Source organism: Pseudorca crassidens, chromosome 14, assembly GCF_039906515.1.
Source record: "Pseudorca crassidens isolate mPseCra1 chromosome 14, mPseCra1.hap1, whole genome shotgun sequence".
NCBI classification, from domain to species: Eukaryota; Metazoa; Chordata; class Mammalia; order Artiodactyla; family Delphinidae; genus Pseudorca; species Pseudorca crassidens.
The window spans coordinates 57,801,975-57,824,891 of NC_090309.1; the positions used below are offsets into that span (position 1 = coordinate 57,801,975).

General features: G+C 40.3%; 1 protein-coding gene across 8 annotated transcripts in view; it reads right to left on the minus strand.

Moving 5' to 3' along the window:
* Positions 1 to 22,917, minus strand: part of MTA3 (metastasis associated 1 family member 3) — a 168,939-nt gene that overhangs the window by 42,845 nt on the left and 103,177 nt on the right. For 6 of the 8 annotated variants that reach the window (XR_010934065.1, XM_067703128.1, XM_067703134.1 and 3 more), the window contains exons 10-13: positions 10,766 to 10,840; positions 8,839 to 8,897; positions 2,862 to 2,986; positions 722 to 873 (exon numbers count right to left, since the gene is read on the minus strand). Coding sequence is in view for 7 of the 8 variants with exons in the window: in XM_067703128.1 (XP_067559229.1) it covers positions 722 to 873; positions 2,862 to 2,986; positions 8,839 to 8,897; positions 10,766 to 10,840 (411 nt within the window). In the remaining variant the exon portion in view is untranslated. The remainder of the gene's footprint in view (positions 1 to 721; positions 874 to 2,861; positions 2,987 to 8,838; positions 8,898 to 10,765; positions 10,841 to 22,917) is intronic. The other 2 variants (XM_067703127.1, XM_067703133.1) reach the window with 1 other exon arrangement.

Below are 22,917 nucleotides of genomic sequence, written 5' to 3' on the forward strand. Positions count from 1 at the left end.
ACGTACTTTGGAGTAGGAGGTGGGGAGTAGAGAAGGAAACTGGGTGGAAGTAAGGGTGTCTGTGATCCTATATATTTTTTCTCCTAAATTGACCTTAACAATCCAAAATCACATTCACAACAGTAAAAAATTGCCAGAGGAGAGACTATTTTTTAAAAAAAAAATATCGAAGGGGGTCCTTAAATCTTGCTAGCTCTCAAAAAAGAACAACCTCCCTCTGGTAGACATAGGTGCTTGATACCTGCCATCTATGAGAATTTTACCAAAATCATATTTTAACTGTTGTTCACCTCAAGATTGAGCCCATGCCTTCTTGTCCCTCCTACGGTAGCCCAGGGACAGAAAGAATGCTCAGTTTGTATTTATTACTTTATGCAATAAAACACATTTTCAACAGTACCGAAAGGTTGCAAACTGTTTCCAAAAAAGCCATTAAAACCAGTATTTAATTTGTAAGCTCTCTACTCATGCTAACACCTCCCACACACATTGTTCTTCTTTTGAGTAATCTCTCAAGACCGATACTTTGAATACCTGAAAAAACTGGATTTGTCCCTGCCCCTATCTCCATACCCACCCTCAACGTTTCAGTACTACATTTAGCTATAATAGCTTTGTTTGTTTTTAACTTATCCTATACTGTACTTCTGTTTCCAAGGAATGATCCAGGCGCTGAAAAACACTACATTTCTCAACACTAAAAAGACTATTGCTTGTGTACCTCTGTAGCTGGGCTGGGAGGTAACTTCTCCTCTTCCGACTGGGTGGGCATTTTTAGGCCTCCGTATTTTTTCCAATAGAGCCAACAGGTTGCACATAACCTACACTGCATATTAGGTGGGCCCCAAGAATACCACTGATGAGACTGTGTAGCTAAAGACGGAGGAAAAATAAGAAAAAACAAAGAATGCAACATAACTTGTAATATCAATACACATATGGTCAAATATTTAAAAAAAATTCCAAAGCCATCTTTAGTTTACAATGTTATTTTTCTTCTTCCAGTATACCCGACAAACAGGAAAGTCTAATACATGTATGTATTTTTCAAGTGAGAATTCATTAAACCATTTATTTCTATAGATATCAAGTGCCTGTGGCCCTTACTAAGAGGGGCCATTAGGTGAAGAGCCCTATATTATACATTGTGCTGCTGAAGGAGTTTTTGTTGGTTCATTAAAAACATTTTGTACAATATTAAATATTAAAAATATTGTGTAAATTTCTAGAAATAAGTTATCAGAAAGGTATTATTAAACTAAATCCAGGTTTTCAAACCTGTGGTTCAGAAACTACCTCAGGCTTTAAAGTGCTTAGAGGGACCCCTCAGATAAAGGTAGAAGTCTGGCAGAAACAGGTATCTGTTTTCCATTCCTTTATTTTAATCAATAGATAAAATAATTATTTTACTCTCTCTCTTTAAAAACAGAATCCTTTTCCAGACTGTAAGTCCCTGTCAACTGAGCATGCGTAGCCAAGATCACGGCATGCTTAAGACCTGAGAGCTCGACTGATTCATTCCTGAGCGAAACACTACACACCTGTGTTGTTTTGCTCTGAAGTTTAAAATACTGCCATATAACATTTAAAGTATTCCCACAATGGATCTGAAGTTTAAGACAGAAAACACTGATGATGAACACTAAGTTAATAAGGTACATAAAATTATGATTCTGTAAGTTTGCCTAGGAATATCCTTCCCTTGATCTGTAAGTTACCTTTATCAGCTCAAAACGTTCAAACAGCACATCAGGGTGTCAACTAACACTTCATAAACCAATGTCAAAAAGAGAAGATACAGTGATCATTACAGTCAAACTCTTAGTTTGTTGAAAATGATACTGTGAACCCATCATGTATTATTTTGGGAGGACTCCTTGCAAATAGCAGCCTAAAAACCTTTCCTCTTGTAATTTAAAAACAAATAGTAAAATAAGTTGATTTTTTTTAAAACACAAATTTTAAGAATCCTAAACATTAGGCATGGGCCTATTTTGGATTCTGAACATAAAATTTCACTCATATTTAAATATTTATTTTCACCCAAATTAATCATGACATGTCATTTTAGTATGTCAACAAATGCCTTTCTCTTTATATAATTAACTCAAATTCAATGAAAGTGACAAACAGAAAACACCAAATTCTATCTTTCTATAAAGATAAAACTTATATGTATATTATAGTAAGATACATTTTATAATAGATTATTTAATACATGGACCTAAAATTAAAATTGCTTATTTGTCACGCACACATAAAAATGGTGAAATAATTATTTAAAGGGATATGTGAGACTACATATAACATGAAAGGGGTTTGTAAGGCAAAAATAAGACACATTAAGCCACTACCACTTGTCTGCAGGATTCTTCTTATTTTCATTTAAATATAAATGAAGTTCAAAATCTAATTGCCAACTCAAAAACAGTTACGCAATCCATGTAAAATTTTGACCAAAAGAATCTAATTTTCAGGCTTCCCTGGCGGCACAGTAGTTATGAATCCGCCTGCCAATGCAGGGGACACGGATTCGAGCCCTGGTCCGGGAAGATCCCACATGCCGCAGAGCAACTAAGCCCCATGCGCCACAACTACTGAGCTTAGCACACAGCTTAGCACACACTGCTCAACAAACCCAGGACACCACAGAAGCAAATCAAAGGAAACCCAATACCTAAACTCAGTGTCCAGGTGGAAGGTAAGGATGGGCACCTGTCCACTCTGAGGCTACATTATTCTGCCCTCTGCGCAGTGCTGACCTCTCGCACCTCCTGCCCGGCAGTGCCAGCACAATTCCCTGCCCTTCACCCACAACAGGCATCAGAGGAGCTGGGGAAGCCCTACTGGAGAAAACTTACCATAGCAGCTCTCACAGGCTCGCCCTAGGAGAGGGTTCTGCGGCTGGAATGCGGATCCCACGGCTCCATTCACAGCACCAGGTTTGCCATTGCTGGTGGATATTTGGTTGGGATTTGGTTTGCTGCTTTCAATGAAATATAAAGTGAAGTGATAAAAATGACTTGCATAACAAGGTAAAAGGCTCTACATTTCATTATTGATTTACCTTAACTACACATAAATAAACATTTGAATGTTTGGTGAAGAAGAAATAAACTGGTAAAAGTAAGGTGTTAAAATGAACCCAAACCACTTATCTTTACAAACCAACGTCATGTAAAAACTAATCTCTTGGGCTTCCCTGGTGGCGCAGTGTTTGAGTGTCCGCCTGCTGATGCAGGGGACACGGGTTCGTGCCCGGGTTTCGGGAAGATCCCACATACCACGGAGCGGCTGGGCCCGTGAGCCATGGCCGCTGAGCCTGCGCGTCTGGAGCCTGTGCTCCGCAACGGGAGAGGCCACAGCAGTGAGAGGCCCGCGTACCGAAAAAAAAAAAAACAATCTCTTAAGCCTGACACTCACAAAATAAATACACCGTATCTCTTCTCCACCCAAACACAATTTCCTTAGGACACCCTCTGATAAATTTGAAAGATACAATTTATTAAACTTTATCACCTATCATAAATTCTCCTGAGAATATAATTTTTGGATTAAATAATTGAGCCAAGGGTAGTGTGCTGTGTTTAGAGAAAACCACTGTCCCATTCCTGCTGCTGGTGTGACAGCTGCTGACTCCACGCATTGGCTCTCAAGGGAACTACACGAAAGCCACATGCCCAACAGAGACACTGTGGATATCAGCAAGGCATGTCTCGAGAGGTAAAAGTTAGCATTTCAGGAGATTGTGACCACCCGTGATTTCTATCATGTTTGAATATTTATGACGAAGATTAAGTAGCACTTGAAATTAGAAAAACCAATAAATGTATTTGAGGCATTTCTTTTTAAGAGGAAAAAGATATATCTATCAGATTTCCAGAGGCCGTAATTCCTCACAAACACGTAACCCAGATTGTCTTGGTACTTACTGAGCAAACATGGCTCACTTTTTCCCATCTGGGGTAGCCTAACTCCCCTGCTTATCAGCCATGCCTAAGAATACTGTACAGGTGTACATAGTGTGTCCTCAATACACGCATAACTCATTTAACATATATTTATTCAGCGCCCAGTAAACAAAAGTGCCAACAGCAAGGAGCTTGCATTCCAGAGGAGCTTTCATGTCTATTTGCCGGGCTAAAAATAAGCAAAGTAAATTAGCGAATTATTTGTTAGTAATGAATGCTGAATGACTAAATGCAGACCATACTCTATCTTCCTGTGGCTTGTGAAGTAATGAGAGTTCACAACTATTAAGACACCTGGAGTTTCAGCACAGAGTAGGCTTGTGAGTTCCCTTTTTGCTGTTTCTCATTCCCACACTTACATTTACCAGTGAAAGCCTAATATGTAAACTTGGCCTGATGACAAATTAAGATTTCTTTCTGGGCTTCCCTGGTGGTGCAGTGGTTAAGAATCCACCTGCCAATGCAGGGGACACGGGTTTGATCCCTGGTCCGGGAAGATTCCACATGCCGCGGAGCAGCTAAGCCCGTGCGCCACAACTACCGAGCCTGCGCTCTAGAGCTCGCGAGCCACAACTATTGAGCCCGCGTGCCACAACTACTGAGCTCACGTGCCACAACTACTGAAGCCCACACGCCTAGAGCCCATGCTTCGCAACAAGAGAAGCCAACGCAATGAGAAGCTCGTGCACCACAACGAAGATTAGCCCCCACTTGCTGCAACTAGAGAAAGCCCGTGTGCAGCAACAAAGACCCAACACAGCCAAAAATGATAAAAATAAATAAATTTTTTAAAAAAATAAGATTTCTTTCTGGCACTGTTACTGTAATTCTTAGCTGACGCCCCATCACCACCCCAGAAGAAATCATTTAACCTCTGTGTGCACTGAGGGCCCTATTCTATAAACAGGGCTATTATTTACACTTCAAATCTGTTCCAGCAATGTATTTTGAAGACAAATTGGTTTCAAAGACACATTTTAAACCAGACAGAACGTATTTCTCCTCTTACAGTTTTCAGTTGGAAAAGTACAAAATTAAAAGTGGTGATTCAGAATGACTAAGATTTCCAAGGGTATGTAAAAATATTTCTGATTTTTAAAATCTACTATACATAGAAAGAAGTGGTAGCCCCTTGAAGTCAAATGGCTGATAATGTCAGAAGGCTTCCTCCAAATAGGAACATTTCTGACATTTTACACAGGGCAAAATATATGTGTTAAGAGACCTAATACAAATTTACAGTTGAGCGGCCTGAAAAAAGAATGAGAGTAAACACAACTTCAGTTGTTCAACTGAATCTAGAATGTTACTTGACTGAATAAACCACTGACCTTAATTCTAATAATCACAAAAGGAAAATGAGCGTGCAAAGATGGAATATAGACAGGTGAACCAATCAAAACATGTTTTGCAAAACCAAGTACCTACAGGTTACTTCTCGGGGGACAAATGGTTAACGTCAATGTGACCATTTGAATAAAGACAAACATTTTTTTTTTAAGTTTTTAAAGCTGCATTATATGAAACTGCCCTTCCTTTATCTAATGCCCAAACCTTTCCTCCCTTCATCTATGCTCCAGATTGCAGCCCTCCTGCCCTCTGGAGAACTTTGTACACTTGATTCTCTTTCCTGGACCCTCCTCATTACCATGGAAACAGATTTCTCCATTTCTCCATATTTAAAAAACTCCCCCATTACTCTATCCAAACTCACCCCTCAATGCCAAGAACTCTCAACTGCCTTTTCCAGCCAGTTTTCCTGAGAGCTGCTAATCTTCACTGTCTGCAGCCCTTAGCACTCTATTAAAGATTACCATCGACCTCCATGTTGCTCAATTCCCTGGCTATTTTTCATTAGCATTTGACACCGTTAACCTCTTTCCCTCCTTGAAAGACACTCCTCTCTCAGGTTGTGTGATAATGCACTCACCTGGCTATCCTTTTTCAGCTATCATACTCTATCTGATATATTGAACAGATTTCCTCAAGTTTGGTCCAAGGCTCTTTTTTCTTATTACTCTAAGAAGTCTCATCCACAGTTTCAAGCACAATATTATCTGCTGATGAAGCTCACATACGGACCTCTAGCCCAGAACTTTCTCTTGAGTTTAAGACCAATATGTCTGACAGCATATTCAACACCTCTTTTTGGAGAAAACAAACTCAAAATGACCCAACCTGGTTCTCTGCCGCAGTTTCTCATCATGGTGAACAGCACGGCAATCCACCTAGTTAATTGAGCTAGCCAGAAACCTGGGACTCAGCTTGACATCTCCCCTCTATCTCTCCATACAAGTCAATCACCTCTAAGTAGCATACCATTTCCAGGCCACAGCTCCAGGTCAAGCTACTATCATCTTTCTTCTCCAAGAACTTTCATAATTGGTGTTCTTACATCCACTCCCCTGTTTCCCCATACCATTTTCCAAAATGTAGCCAGTAATCTTAAAGTACGTAGAAATTTAATCATGATACTTACTTGTTTACAATCCAATTCCACTGTTTATCAGATGGCTAACTCCTGGCCCTTGCCTACCGTATTGGCCTCCCATGGCTCACCACTCTCTTCATACCAGCCACACTGCCTTTCTCTCACCTCTGTAACTCTGTTCTGCCCCTTCCCATCTCACAATCCCATTGGCCTGGAAAGCCTCCATCACCTGAATGATCCCTCCTCTACAGTTCACTCAAACTCACCTCCACAAGGAATCTTTCCTGACAGCATCACCTGAGTGTGGTCCCCAGAACAAACTGTCACACCATCTCTTCTTCATCATCAGAGTACTCAACACACTGGGTGACTAGCTGTTGGGCATCTGTCTCCCCCACAATAGAACGTAGGCTCCAGAAGACAACGTGTCTTCTTAACTGATCTACCTCTAGTAGTGAACAGAGTGCTTTGCATATATATAGGAGACTGCCAGTCTCAAAAGAATGACAGTATAAAATAATTCTTGGGGATTCTCTGGTGGTCCAGTGGTTAGGACTTTGTGCTTTCACTGCCATGGACCTGGATTTGATCCCTGGTCAGGGAACTAAGATCCCACAAGCCATGTAGCACAGCATCCCCTCCCCCAAAGAACTTAATCTATTATTTGTTTTAAAATAATATTTCAGAGTTAATTGGGAAATTCTTCAAAGAACTCAGATTCTTATCCAACTCAACAGTACAGATTCATAACAGAATTTATTATGAATAATAAATTCATAATAAATAGAATTCATATATTCTATTTATATACATGATTTATATAACATTTTTTTAAAGTATGATTAGAAACTCTGTCTTGATCTTCAAAAGTCATTCACTTGGATCAGGGATTGGCAGAGTAAATGTTTTAAGCTTTGTGGGTATTATAATTTCTGTCGCAACCATTGAGCGCTGTCATTGTAGCACAAAAGCAGACAGAGACAATACATAAATGAATGAACATGGCTGTATTCCATAACACTTTATTTACAAAAACCGGTGGCAGGTCAGATTTGGCCCACATACTGGTCTTTGACTTAGTCTTTGACTTAGATCAAGGCTTAGATCAAGACTCCAAAGTCAATGCAAAACAGAATAGCAACAATTATCTGGGTTATTTGCTGAAAACTGGCTTAATGTACTTTTCCTTTGATGTGACAGCACTGCAAAGTATAAGAAAGCTGGTATGCTTGTTTTTGAAAATCTAAGACACATGAATCACCGCAGTGTTTTCTTTGGGGAGTTGTTCTTTTATAGATTAGTCAAATAAAACATATAATTTTCTAAAATATTAGAAACCACTCTGCAGGAAGGACATTACAGCTCTGAATAAAAATTATGGACCCTGTAAATTACATGTTATCTATCTTGAGATAAAAGATTCATAAGAAATATAACAATTCAGTGTCTATGAGGCCTCCTGTATATAAAAATATATCAAAATTCAGTAAACAAAAGGGGAGGTATAAAACAACTGTACTGAGCTCAGAGAGTGAAAAGGCTCGAATCAGTACACAGAACGCTGTAGTAAATTGCATTTTAATCCCCAAAGAACGTAGGATAGCACTATATACATGGTGCTCAATAAATTTTCCTGAACAAATGAACTGTCAAACTCATGACCTCAAAAAAAGATAATTCATTTAAAATGTAGCAAATGAAAAGAAAATTGGCATTCATTTTGATATGACAATGATTTCTAAACCAAAAGGACAATAATGATAGAATGCTAGGCATCTGAAACAACTGAAACCTATTCATTATTTATCCAATGATTTACAAAGTTTGGTTCTAATTACGTCCCCTAACCCTTTCCCCAAGCAAACAATGTAAAATTCTCAACCAAATAAACGACATACCTCAAAAGGGCAACACACATTACCCAAACAAAATACATTAAACAATACAGAAGTTTCAAAAGTTGCTAGCTTTCTGAAACACATTTGCTTCAAATAATATTTTCATAGGTTAGTTTTCTAACACTTTCCCTGAAGCTTTTTATTAATTTAAATTTTTTTTTTTTTTTTTTTTTTTGCCACGCTGTGTAGCATGTGGGATCTTAATTCCTGACTAGGGATCGAACATGCACCCCCGTGCAGTGGAAGCGTGGAGTGTTAACCACTGGACCACCAGGGAAATCCTCCCTGAAGCTTTGATGGCATGTTTCCTCTGGTCCTTTTGTTAGCTGACTTGGGGTTTCCCCCACCAGCCATTTTTACTTTCTAAAAAAGGTCATTTAAGTGGCACTAAAATGGAAAGCAAACAGTGCTTTGTAGTGGAAGAAAATAAGATACATAAAGAAATTCAAATTTGGCTGAAACTGACCAAAATGTACATATTTTGTTTTGAAGAGAATTAATACCATGGCAAATATTTTAATAGATTTCCATTACTTACTAAGTTGGGATATACACTTGTTTCAGCTTACTCTCAGCTTCTGCTGCTTTTAGACGTTTCTAATTCAAAAGATAGATAAAATATTTTACACATGATGTCGAATAATTATTACCACTTCATCTGCCTTAAAAAATTCACAGGAAAATAAAACATTGAAGTATACTTCAAAAATTGCCTTTTTAAGATGAGCTTTTCTTTCATGCACGTAAACTGCAATGGTTTGTAAGAAAAGATCACTAGATTCTGAGGTACAGAACTACAAGTATTAAAAACATTTTAGACACAAATTTTAAAAGTAAATCAATGAACAACTGTTTCCTATTCCTCCATGAGTAGATAAACAGGACTTATAAGTAACCATTTTTACTTTTCACAGTTTCTATTTTTTTCTTTTTTGACTTTCTCAGAGGGAAAAAAAATACATAACCTTTGCTTTTAGAAAATTATTCAGAGATGATTAGTTTCCAAAGTCCATGAAAGAGAAGGAGACAGTAACTAATCTAAGTCCAATTAAATACGCATGTACCCTCAAATGTTGGGAGACATGCAGTAAACTTTAAAGCTTGGCTGAACTCATGTCAGATTCTTAGGAACCAATTAGGAGCCAAATGCAGGGAAAGGAATGGGGAAAAGATTATAAAATCACATCCAGAGAGTGATCAACACAATAATAAATGCAAATAGGGAAGGAAAATAATGTATGGTAGATACTCAAAATGAAGACAAATCAGAATATAAGACAGCCCTCCATTTGCTCAATGAGAAGAAAACAAAAACATTTAAGGAGACAACTTAAGACTTTTAAAGAAGGAGTCCAAATTTGGGGAAATAATTTTTATCCAAATACTTTCAACCATCCTTGATGCCATCATCGCTACCATCTATCTTTAGGGACTCTTTTCACTTTGAATAACACAGGTTTTCCAGAGCACATGGTCTTCATGCTACCTAAGTTGTTTGAAGTAAGTATTTGGGGTGGTGGGGGGGTGGTGGTGGGGGAACAACTTTATTAGGAAAGCCAACAGGCGAGAAGATGGCAGACTAATGTCCTAAAGAACCATCTTGCCTGGATTTGGATGCTAGTTTGAAATGAGCACTTTCTGAATTATATATGATGTGATGCTGGGAATTTTTCAACAAGCCATGGGTATTTATTCACTATTCACAACCTCAACGACTCACTATGGTAATTTTTAAAGTGATCTTTAAATTGTATTTTTATAGCATCTAACACTTGCCACTGGGTGATCATATACTTAGGAAAAATAATGTCTGTGTTAAATATACTTGCCCCTTTACCAGTTCTGACATGTTAACTAGAAGAATATAATATACTGACTGAGGTCACTTGAGGAAAATGTACCTTTCCCCAAAAAGTAGTATTACTCAAAACAGGTAACTGAGAGAATTACCTCAATTTGGGACATTTGGGGAGAATTTACAAAATAAGTGATTCCCTGCTTTTAGAGATAATTTTGGAAAAAAAAGTTGCGTGCTTATGTACGAAGTATCAAACTAGCAAAGACTAACTACTACAGTTAAGGTCAAAGACTTAGGGGGTATAACCACAAAAATGTCTAGGAGGGTTCAGAAGATCTTTTACACAGTTTAAGTCACTCCTGTCAACTATACTCACAAAGAGATGAAGCACCAGGCACCTGCAAGGAAAATAACACCTCTCTATTGGTATCTTTCCCTGCTGTCTGTCCAAAATATTTATCATAATGGAATCGGAAGTAAAGAAAATACGAGACTAAAATCTTAAAATAATATGTTAAAGATATGAAATCATGTACTTTAAAATGGTCTAGAAAAGATAAAGCAAACAAAACAAATTTAAAACTAAGCATATTGCTAAGAAATATTAATGTATAAATAGAAAGTTCATTTTAATGCAATTGTATTGGTAGCAATATGAAAAAATTACCTGCTGCACATATCTGTCAGTAGTTTTCCACATGTAATAATATTCAATGATGCTAGTCAATGATTTCCAAGGGAGCTGAAAAAAAATTTAACATGATAATGAAAACAAGCTACCGTAGAAACTCTTTTCCTTTAAAACCACTTCTTAAAAATAAGGAGGTAATAATCCACATGGAAGATGCATTCTAGAAGAAATGTTTGAAAAACTGAAATTAATTCTGAGCAAAAGGGTCCCCAAACAAGTTCTATTCAGCTAGAGATGCACATTCCATTTCTCAACTCCCATTCTGTTAAAAATTATAAACCTTACGACTGAAAATATTTCATGACTTACTCAGTTTTTCTCGGGCTATAGGTGGGGTGGAAGTACAATTTTTAGAAATGATATTTTAAAGAATCTGGACTGAGTTCTTCAACTTCCAAAGATGCCACCTACAACTGGGGGTCATTGGTCTCTGGTATAATATTTCTCATCCTTTCCAAAACTGCTCTATTCTGATCTATTTTGTTGTAAATAAAATGAAAACCTAAATCTCTGAAAAAGAACATAGCCAAGTGTGGTACATACTAGAAAAATAGGAAGCTTGTCTGCTATGTTCCATAATTATTCAAAATGGCCAAATGAGCCTTTACTTATGAGACCCACAATGAAAGAATATATTTAATATGTCCCTCTGTAAAGGGAGATCTGTTAGTCTTCCAAGATGCAAATCAGGGCAGATCAAACAAAATGACTGATAACATTCGATTTTTAGCTGTCGTGGCAGATTTTACTGATCGATGACTCAGCACCCTCTGACTCCCAGCTTGCCCTAATGCACCACTGGGTTTAGAGTTAAAATAGTTCTTCCCAGACCCCAGTGCAGCTAGGGGTCTGTTTATGACCCACATGTACAACAACCATGCAATTCCTGTCATCTTCACATTTAACTCACCTGTTTGGTCTGAAGAGAAAAATAAATGGAGTTTAGAAAAAGGACGTTATTTTAAAACTTAACTGGGTGGCAACTTCAACAAATGTGGTCTCCTTACAGGAACAGATCGGCACAGCTGGCATTTGGATTGCAGTTAAAGCAAACATAATTTTCTCCCATTTAACAAGCAATCTAATGGAGCTGAAAGTGTCTGAGGGATGGCGTTAAGGAGCCAACTACAGCAACACCTCACAGGACAGCTGAGGCATAGTCTCCCAGGGTTTTAAGCAAGCCAAAACCTCTTATCCCCTTAATTATTCTTCTTCTGGGAAATAGGCCCGGGCATGCAATTTACCTGGAAGCCTGAGAAAAGAAAACCAAGTGACCCTGTAACCTGAGCTTCCTCACGAGCCAGATTTTATCCAAGCCATAAAGTCCTAATCAGCTGGACTCGGCACCAGCACACGCTCATCCAGGAGCAGTGTAGGTCACACTCCTGAGGTAGCATCCTTTCTCCCTCAACCCTCACTCAGCTTCCATGGGAGTTCTAACACGTCAACTGAAGAGGAAAAAATCCGAATGTGGCAGATGGCTCCGCATGATGTAGGGGCACCGACTGGAATTATACTGCTGCAGCATTTCAGCCCCAGGCAGGAGTGACTGTGAAGCCCAGTGAAGAAGGAGATCCTTTTGGAGGGCAGAACATTAGAGTGGACATCTGGTTTTCTACTTTGAGTTGCAAGAGAGATGGCCAGAGGTACTAATCCATACCCATCCATGGACAATGGTTATTTACTTGTCACAATGATCAGGGACTTGAAAGGAATGAGATTAGAGGACTGGTAACAATGATGCTTATAAAAGAGGTTTGTGGGTCAGACATCTGAGGGTGGGCCTGGCTGTGAGGATATTTGAGCCCCCATGGTCACAAAGGCTCCTCTGCAAAGGAGGTTTTTCACTCGTCTGCTGGATAAGATGATCCCTATGGCTATAAGCCAGCCTCTTTCCCTAGCTACCCAATGACTGCTCAAAGGACACGTAAACAAAATGGGCACACCTGTGGATGCCACCACAGGGATGTCCTCTCACCCATTCTGATCTGATTACTCCAACTGTCTAATCTGCAAAGAACAGAGTACACTGGGCCTCCAACATGGCACCATTCCTGGTAACATGTCAGTTAGATTAGACTCTCAGCAGTTACCTGTTTTCATTGAATGGACAATTATTCTAGATATGATTTGCCTTTTCTGTGCTATTGACTAGCAATAGCACACACAGACTTATGAATGACTTACTCCCACAAAACACTTCTTGTAACCCAGGGCCCACAACCTGCAAGAATGAAGGTTTGGGTCACCCCACCAGACTAAGAACTCTGGTCATCTAAGATACGAACGGGAGAACTGTGTGTGTGTGTGTGTGTGTGTGTGTGTGTGTGTGTGCGCGTGTGTGTGTGTGTGCGTGCGTGTGTGCGTGTGTGCGCGCGCGCGCGTGCGCGCGCTGTTCTATCCTGAATGACAATGAAGGCATCAGGAAGAACGGAAGACTAACGAAGCTATCTGTGTTTTCTTCCTTGCTCAGTGTAATTATTTTCCTTCTGCACCCAATTCCCTTTCTATTTTTTATATACGGTCTGTTGGTGGTGGTGTTTTTACCTTTATAATTTAATGCAGAAGTTACAAGCTATAAAGACAGAGTTGTGGCTAAAACCAGAAGAGGAATAAACAGCAACCAGAGATGGATGCTGTGACGTTAAATTTAAGCCTCCCCATTTAAGGAAATAGTACCATATTTCTAATGATTCAGGGATAATTACTATTGTTGTAAAGTTGATGTCTGGAAAGGAAGCATGTAGAGACGGCAAGGATGGATGTTAAGTGGTCAAAGAAGTGGGTGGTGGCATAAACTGTACACCCATTTCCAAACTACTTCCAGCTTACCTTCCTTGAAGCTCTAAATACATTTTCCCCAGACACTCTTGAACAAGGAATGCAGACATACAGGCCAGGTTTAGCCAAGCTGACAAATGTGAATGACATTTAGGTACAGGAGTTAGCAACATCAGAATAAGGCTGCATGCAGGGAGACTGGATAGTTCGGCAAGAACAATGGCTGGGATACCACGTTCTTCTGGGGCATGTGTGTTGACTTTTCTGCCATCCATGTTTGACATCATGGATTCCAAGCAGCAGAGGGCATGGGTCTTTCCACTGTTTCTGGAAGTGCAGCATCCAAACCTGGTTCTCTAGTCTTCCCAGAGATTTTATGAGAACCTAATATCCTATATGCCTTTCGGTTCAAATTATAGTGAAATCTGTACTTACCAACTAAGAACCCTGACTAATATAACCAAAGTATCTATCCTTTATTCTAAACTAGATGAGGTTGAGTTTCTCTCACTTATAATCAAAAGTACTCTAATACAAAAATTGGTAAAAAGTGAAGTGTTCTAAGAATAGACCCTAGATACGTGGCACTTACTGACAGAGTCAAGGTAGAACAGAATCATGCAAGATTGCTGAGTAGAGGTAGCAGCTGCTGTAGTGGGGCTCCTGCTAGAGCACTGCCATTGTGGGGTTAGATACTGCTCTTGGCTTCACAAGTCCTGTCTGTGAAGCATCGAAACGTGGATCCCTGGCTAACGTCTGTTAGCCTTCTGACAGCCTTTAATAAATTTCTGTCTCCTCCTAATAGCTCACTCAAATGGATTCTGTCGTCTCTAATTATGACTTGCTCAGTATCCTTTCCAACTTCCCTCTAGTTCACTTGCTTATGCTACAAAGGCCAGAAATCCAACGTTATATTTCCAAGACCCCCTTGGATTTATCTCTGCCAATCAGATGTATGTGTATAAGACAAATTCAGAAGTGAATTAAGCAGGCATAGAGTGGATGGTGCACAAGGGATCCATTTTGCTGCAGCAGAAGTAGGAGGCACAAAATTGTTCTAGAGCCAATGACGCTGCTAGAGGTTTCCTGATCTCAAGATCACGGCTAAAGTAGTGTGATCCTGGCCCAGAAGTTAACCCAGCAGCTTCTCAATTTCCATATGGGGCAGAGGTTAAGAGCTCACTTGTGGAACCATTTCTGTGGGACTATTCTGAGGTCCAGCTTGAGCCTACTTCTCCAACCCTATCAATGATTTTAAGCATCTAATTTCTAAAGTTAAATCCCATTCTGTTTAAAACAGCTCCAATATTTTTGTCATCTGCAACTGAAGTCTAAATGATACAACAGCCAGGAAATGCCCTTTGCTAAAAGAGTTTCTATGGCAAAGGACTCACTCCACTGTATGAAGAGGGAAGGACTTTGCTGTTTTGCACTTCGAATTTTCCAGGTTCCTCTGCATATTTCAGGTTCTGTTTAGGATGTAGAAATCCACAAGAGAATGTCATCCCCACTCCAAAGATGAGGAAAGAAACAGATAATTTATAAAACCACACCAACTCTTTAGTCCATCAGAGAGCTAAGATTACAAGACAATCAACTGAACTAAATTCCCAAGTCACTCCAAGGACAGACAGGACTCTAAGTATTTTTACTTTGGCAGAGCATAAAAGAAACAGGTGATGAACAACAAAAAAGTTACCAGATTATTAAAGGTCAACAGTGGGCTAGGACAACTGTTTAGCATCTGTGGAAGCTCTAGACACAAGCGGAATCCAAACACATTTGCCAGAGATCTCTATCAGGTGTCCATCAGAAAGAACTGAGCCAGTGGAGGAGACCTGAGAAATCCATAGGTGGGGGTGGAAATTTGAATGTACACAAAGAAATGAAGAGGGGCAGAAATGGTAATTTTTAAAAAATAAGTAACAATAAGTAAATAAACATGGGGGGGATTAAACTTTTTAAAAGATCACTGATTGCCTAAAGCAAGAAACATTAATAATGCACTGTGGGGCTTAGAACATGTACAGAAATAAAATGTATGACTACAAAAGCACAAGAATGGGAAGGAAGAACTAGAAGTGTACTGTTTCATGGTTCTTATAATCTATGTGATCTAAGCAGAATTTGATTGAAGGTAAACTGTGGTACATTAAAGATATATATTGTAAACCACTAAACAAAAGTTTAGTTAGTAAGCCACCAGGAGAGATGAAATGAGCATCATAAAAAATTAATCAAGAAAGGGGGTGGGGGGCTTCCCTGGTGGTGCAGTGGTTGAGAGTCTGCCTGCCGATGCAGGTGACACGGGTGCGTGCCCTGGTCCGGGAAGATCCCACATGCCGCGGAGCGGCTGGGCCCGTGAGCCATGGCCGCTGAGCCTGCGCGTCCGGAGCCTGTGCTCCGCAACGGGAGAGGCCACAACAGTGAGAGGCCCGCGTACCGCCAAAAAAAAAAAAGGAAAAAAAAAGAAAGGGGGAAGAGGGGCTTCCCTGGTGACGCAGTGGTTAAGAATCCACCTGCCAAGGCAGGGGACACAAGTTTGAGCCCTGGTCCGGGAAGATCCCACATGCCGCGGAGCAACTAAGCCCGTGTGCCACAACTACTGAGCCTGCGCTCTAGAGCCTGCAAGCCACAACTACTGAGCCTGCCTGCCACAACTACTGAGTCCGCGTGCCACAACTACTGAAGCCCGTATACCTAGAGCCCATGCTCCGCAACGAGAAGCCACCGCAATGAGAAGCCCGCGCACCACAACAAAGAGTAGCCCCTGTGCAGCAATGAAGACGCAACGCAGCCAAAAAAATAAATAAATTTTTTTAAAAAGTGTGGGGGGAGGAATAAAGGACAATGGGACAAATGGAAAACTCAGGGTAAAATGATGGATTTAAACTGATAATTATATTATTAATGATTATATTAAAGGCAAGTGGTCTAAACACTCTAAGTAAAAGGCAGAGATTGTTAGATTGGTTGGGGGTGAAAAGAAAATTCAACTGTATTCTGTTTACAAAAAGCCCACTTTGGAAATAAATAAAAGTAAAAGGATGGAAACAAAATATATCATGTAAACAATAAATCCGGAGTGGTCATATTAATAGGAGAAAAATTAGACTTTGTCACAAGGTATATTACCCATGGATAAAGAAGCATGATGTGAAGATAAAAAGGTCGAATCATCACAAGAATATAACAATCCTAAATAGGTATGTGTCCACCAACAGAGATTCAATATATTTAAAGCAAAAACCTAATACAATTGAAAAGAAAAATAGAAAAATCTACAATTATAAGCTAGAGACTTTTAATACTGCTCTCTCAACAAGTAACACAACAAGTGGGCAGAAAATCAGTAAGGCTCCAGAAGACTTGAACAACATTATCAATAAACTTGACCCAAGTAGCATTTATAGAATATTATACCTAACAGCAAAATATCTGTTCTTTTCAAGAGCACATGGTGCATTCACCAAACCAAACCATATACTACAGTAGAATCAATCAAGTCTTCAAAATGTAAAATTTATGTGTGTGTGTATGTGTGTGTGTATTTAACAAAGTATGTTTTCTGAACACAACAGAATTAAACCAGAATTCATAACCAAAAAATATATGGGGAAAAAAACCCTACAAATATGTGGAACTTACTTCTAAATAATCCAAGGATCAAAAAGGAAACCATAAGGAAAAATCAAGGAATGAAAATGAACACACAACTTATCAACCTTGGTAAGAAGATGAAGCTAAATAAAGCAGTGCACAGAGGGCATCGACACACCCCCTTTCCTCCATCAGATGTTCAGCAGAAAGAATTGGGACAGGGCAAGAAACCTGCCCATTGGTGGTGGTGTGGGTGTGCACAACGGTGATCTGCTGCCACTGGGGACCAGGCCAGAAAACCGCTTCCCAGATCCTTCTCTTAGATCCTTCTCTCATACAAAGCAAAAGTGTCTGCCACTGGAGACGGACTAGAAACCATCCCACCCCCAAGTCCCAGGCAAAGTGCGGTGGCCAGTGGAGGGGGACAGGAAATTTGCTCACATCCAAAAAGCCCTGCTAATAAAAGGCTACACAAAGCAGAGACCGGTTGCCACAAGGGAGCTGGGGGAAGAACAGAACTGCTGTGGGAGCTCCACCGCTGAGACTCAGGCACACAAATCCTACCAAAGTCTGGGGCAGGAACAGGACAGCTAAGAAACTCCCTGTGCCCTCACCGTGGACTTGCAACACCATACTACCACGGGGGAAGGGCAAAATGTGGAGACAGGCTCTGCAGTGCAAGGCCTGCTAAGGATGGGACAGGAACACAAGAAAAAGACCCTTCTGCTTTTCAGGCCCTACATTAAGCATAGGTAAGTCTATGAAGTCTGTGGACGTTCAGTTCACCTCCTAGTCATCCCACCAGCGAGGGAGGGACCCGCCCCTCAAGACAGTGGAAGGTGCTCAGACATACGACACATGACACTGGAGACAAACTAGATGAGACTGACAGCAGTTTATTAGTCACTTATACTCACGGTCTGGGGGAAGAGGACACTACACACCATGTAGGGCCACACAGGGGTTGTACTCGGGAATAGTGAGCCCAGTAGGGGCTGTGGAAGTGCGGCTTTGCGTAACAAGAGGGTGCGGTATGCCCTGGTTCCGAAAGAAGGTTCCCACAGGAGGATGTGATTGGCTTGTGAGAATAATTCCGCCTGCTGGCAAGGGAAGTGAAACCCATTAGGTTCAAGGCTGGGTGGGGGTGTAGGTGAATTAGCCAGGCGGGAAAGGATTTTGCATCTCCGGCAAAAATGGGGAGATTCAGTTAAGCTTTGGGGGCCCTGTGAGGCTCAAAGATATAAAGGTCATACATGAAATATTAAGCCTTCCAGTACAGTGGTACACTGAAGGTAACCAGAACAACAATGAGATCCAAACCTGGCCAACTAGAGACTATATTAATATACTAAAGGATCTAGTTGAAAAGGCAGACCGTGCACATGAATAGATGGGAAATTTATACAGAGATAAAAAGCATAAAAATAAAATATGACTGTTAGGAAAATATACCCTATTTGAAGAATTCCTTTAACAAGTTTATTGGTATACTGGACATAGCCAAGAAAAGAGTTAGTGCACTAGAAGACAGATCAATACCAATTATACAAACTAACACATAAACAACAAATCTCAGCTCTAGGAGACTCAGTGAACTACAAGTAGAATAATTATAAAGAAAAGCCTGCCAGGGCTTTTGGTTTACTACTACAGGTTCATACTGTAGTAGTAAAACAAAAGTAAAGGGAAAATCTTGAGCACAAAGAAAAAGAAACATTTACATACATAGGAACTTCTCATCAGAAACTACGTAAGCCAGAGAGACAGACATCTTTAGAATACTCAAAGAGGAAAAAAATTTTTAGCGAATTCTATAAAGAATGAAATCTCTCTTCAAAGGGGACAGTAAAGTTTTTCGGACAAGGCAGAAGTCATTCTCAGTCAAAAGCTGAATTCATTGTCAGCCAAGAGTATTAACAATAAATGGTTACATGAGATGCAAAGTTTCAAATTAATGATCTAAGCTCCAACCTTAAAAAAATACTAGGAAAAGATAAAAGCACAGAAGCTCAGAGCAAGCTGAAGGAAAGAAATAATAAACATAAAAGCAGAAATCAATGGAATAGAAAACAGAAAAATCAATCAAATCAAAAACTGGTTCTTGGGATTTCCCTGGTGGCGTAGTGGTTAAGAATCCGTTTGCCAACGCAGGGGACACAGGTTCGATCCCTGGTCCGGGAAGGTCTCACATGCCGTGGAGCAACTAGGCCTGTGCGCCACAACTACTGAGCATGTGTGCAACAACTACTGAAGCCCACGCGCCTAGAGCCCGCCCTCCGCAACAAGAGAAGCCCCCGCTCACCACAACTAGAGAAAGCCTACGCATAGCAACGAAGACCCAATGCAGCCAAAAATTAATTAATTAGTTATTTTTAAAAAACTGGTTCTTTGCAAAGGTCAATAAAATTGATAAACCCTTAGCCAGACTAATGAGGAAAAAAGAAAAGCTAAATTACCAGTATCAGGAATATCTGAGGGGATATCACTACAAATCCATCCCACAGAACTTAAAAGTATAATGAGACTATGAATAACTTTATGACAACAAACTAGACAAAATGGACAGGAAGAGATACGCCAGCAAGAGGAGGACATACCAGCCTTTGAAACCCCACAAAAAACGATAATTAGATAGCTATCAACAAATGAAAATTGCCCTGGGAAGATGCAAGAGTCAAAGAAGAACCTACAGCAACACAGTGCAGCAAAAAATGGAGAATAACTGCACAGAGAGTACACAGAGAGGATCACCGAGGAGATGGACTTTAGCTGAGACATCTGGAAACTGCTAAGAACAACGAAGGGTGGAGGCCATCAGTATAAGCCACACACTGGATACCACTGCAGTCACCAGTGGCCTGCTCTGCAGAGAAGCCTGGCAGCCCTGGTCACGGAGGACCTCAGGAGCACCCAAGACAGCTGCTGAGGAATCCCTACAGCTTGTACAGTAGGACTCTGTAGTGTTTGTTGGAGTGGACCTCAGCAGGCTCCTGTGCAGAAGAAACCGGCAGCTCCTGCCGCCGAGGTAATCAAGAGCCACTGCTGCTGCTGGCCTCCTAGAGAAGGAGACGCTGCTGTACTCCTTCCAGAAGATGTGCACACCCCAGACCCCAGAGCCCTGGCTGCTCGACATGCACTCGCTTCACAGGCACCAGATCATATGCTTCAGTCACTCTGTGAGCACACACACTCCACTCCCGGCTCAGGGGCTGACCCAAGCATGCCCACACCTCAGGCACCACTGCCACCATGAGGGCACTCCAAGCCAGACCCAGAGCCAAGAGACATCCCCTCGCCAATGACATACGCTGTGGGAGAAAGAGAGATCAGGAGGTCCCCAGCAGCCTTTGCCATTGAAGACCCCAACAGCCCTCTCTGTTGCAGCAGACACCTGCACCCTTGGCCGTTGCAATCTTTACTGACACTGACCTCAGCTGATAAAGCTGAATGCGCACTATGCCAATGGGCCTTCCCAGGAGCTAGAACCAATGCACCCCACTTGCCTGGTACCCTTGCACCCACCTGCAGGTGAAGGTCTTTCCCCACTAAGACCAGTCTGTAATGTCTGCTCAGTCAAATGCACAGAAATTAACATGAGGTTATGAGAAACATGGAAAATTAAAGAAACATGACACCCGCAAAGGAACACAGTAATTTTCCAGGAACTGATCCCACAGAAATAGAGATCTAGGATTTCCCAGACAAAGAATTCAGAATAATTGTTTTAACGAAGTTGAGTGAGCTACAAGAAAATGCAGATAGAAAACTCAATGAAATTAGGAAAACAATATACAAACAAAACAAGAAGTTCAACAGAGAGAAATCATTTTAGAAAACCCAAACAAATTCTAGAGCTGAAGAATACAATGAATTAAATGAAAAATACAAGGCAGATCATCAACAACAGACTTGATCAAGCAGAAAAATCTGTGAACTCAAAGACAGGTCCTTAGACATTATCCAGTCAGAGGAGGAAAGGATAAACAAAGACTGAAAAGAGAGTGATTCCAATTGGCAGAAAAAGAAGATCACAGCAGAAATAAATGAAGTAGAAACAAGGAAAACAACAGAAAAGATCTATAGACTAAGAGCCGGTTTTTTGAAAAGATAAGCAAAATTGACAAACCACTGGCTATACTAAGAAAAAAGAGAGAAGACTGAAATAAATAAAATCAGAAGTGAAAGAAGAGACATCACAAACGATATCGCAGAAATATAAAAGGATCCTAAGAGACTGCTATGAACAATTACATGCCAACAAATTGGATAATCTAGAAAAAATGGATAAATTCCTAGAAATATATAACCTATCCAGACTGAATCATGAAGAAATAGAAACTGTGAACAGAAGACTGAATCAGTAATCAAAAACCTTCCAACAAAGAAAAGCCCAGGACAAGATGACTTCACCAAACATTTAAAGAAGAATTAATGACAATGCTTCTCCACATCCTCACCAACGTCTGTTATCTCTCATTTTTAAAAAAATAATAGCCATCCTAAGAGGTATGAGGCAATATCTCATGGTGGTTTTCCCTGATGATTAGTGATGTTGAACACCTTTCTTGTTTGTTTGTTTTGACCACACCACACAGCATACAGGACCTTAGTTCCCTGACCAGGGATCAAACCCACGCCCCCCGCAGTGGAAGCAAGGAGTCTTAACACTGGACCACCAGGGAAGTCCCTTGAACACCTTTTCATGTACCTGCTTTTCACCAATGAGGATGATGTTAGCTGTAGGCTTAGCAGAAATTAACACTGTAAATCAACTATATTTCAATAAAAATAAATAAATAAATAAACAAACAAAACAAAGCCTAAGGATCTCAAAAAACAAACAAACACTCAAAACTACACAAAACACAAACCCTCTGAAGCGTTAGCCTCCTGATGGTCTATCTAAGCTTTTTGACACTGGCGGCCAATACCAAGCTCCAAAATACAACAAACCTAATGTGGACTGGCTCATCAACAAGCATTCTAACCACCTTCAGAAAAACTTGATCATGCCACAGATTTACAAGAATTTTGTTAGATCATGAAGGTAACAAAAAACCATTTAACAGCATTATTGCTGTGATACTCGTTTTCACACCGTTATTTTACCTTCTATGAATGCCAGCCTCTATGTCCAAGTATATTGCACCAAGCTACTGTTCAGAGTTATTTCCTAGTCCTGTATTAAGTGCCCAGGAAGGCTGTCTAAAAGTTTCACAGCTCAGTGTATACCCGTCAATCTGCTGTTCTCTCTCGTTACCAGATGAAATGGTCCAGATGAAATGCCAGTTAACTCCGTGAAGACACTCCTGAGTTGACTGGCACAACTAACAGTTCCCTTCCCACCACTTCCATAATACTCATTCTTACTACTGACAGAAGTAATTACAGTATATTTTATTTGAGGGCTTATCTTTCAATCTCTTGATCTTCACTATGAATCATTCCCTAAAGTAAGGACCACATTACATTTCTGATGCATGTCTAGTGCACACTTAAGGGCCTGGTATGTTGCAGGTGCTTAATAAACATTTGTTGAATTGAACTGAGTTCAGAATGATGATCAGGACATAAAATGAGCATGTCACACTCAGTGCAGGGAAAACTAGTTTCACTTTAGTACTTCTCATCTTCTACTCTTTTATCAGGCCTGCAGCCTTTGCTCTTTAGGGGGTTTTGTTTTTGCGGTTTCTATTTAGTGGTGTAGCTATATTAGTAGCATTGCACTGCTGTGTTATTCTGACCAC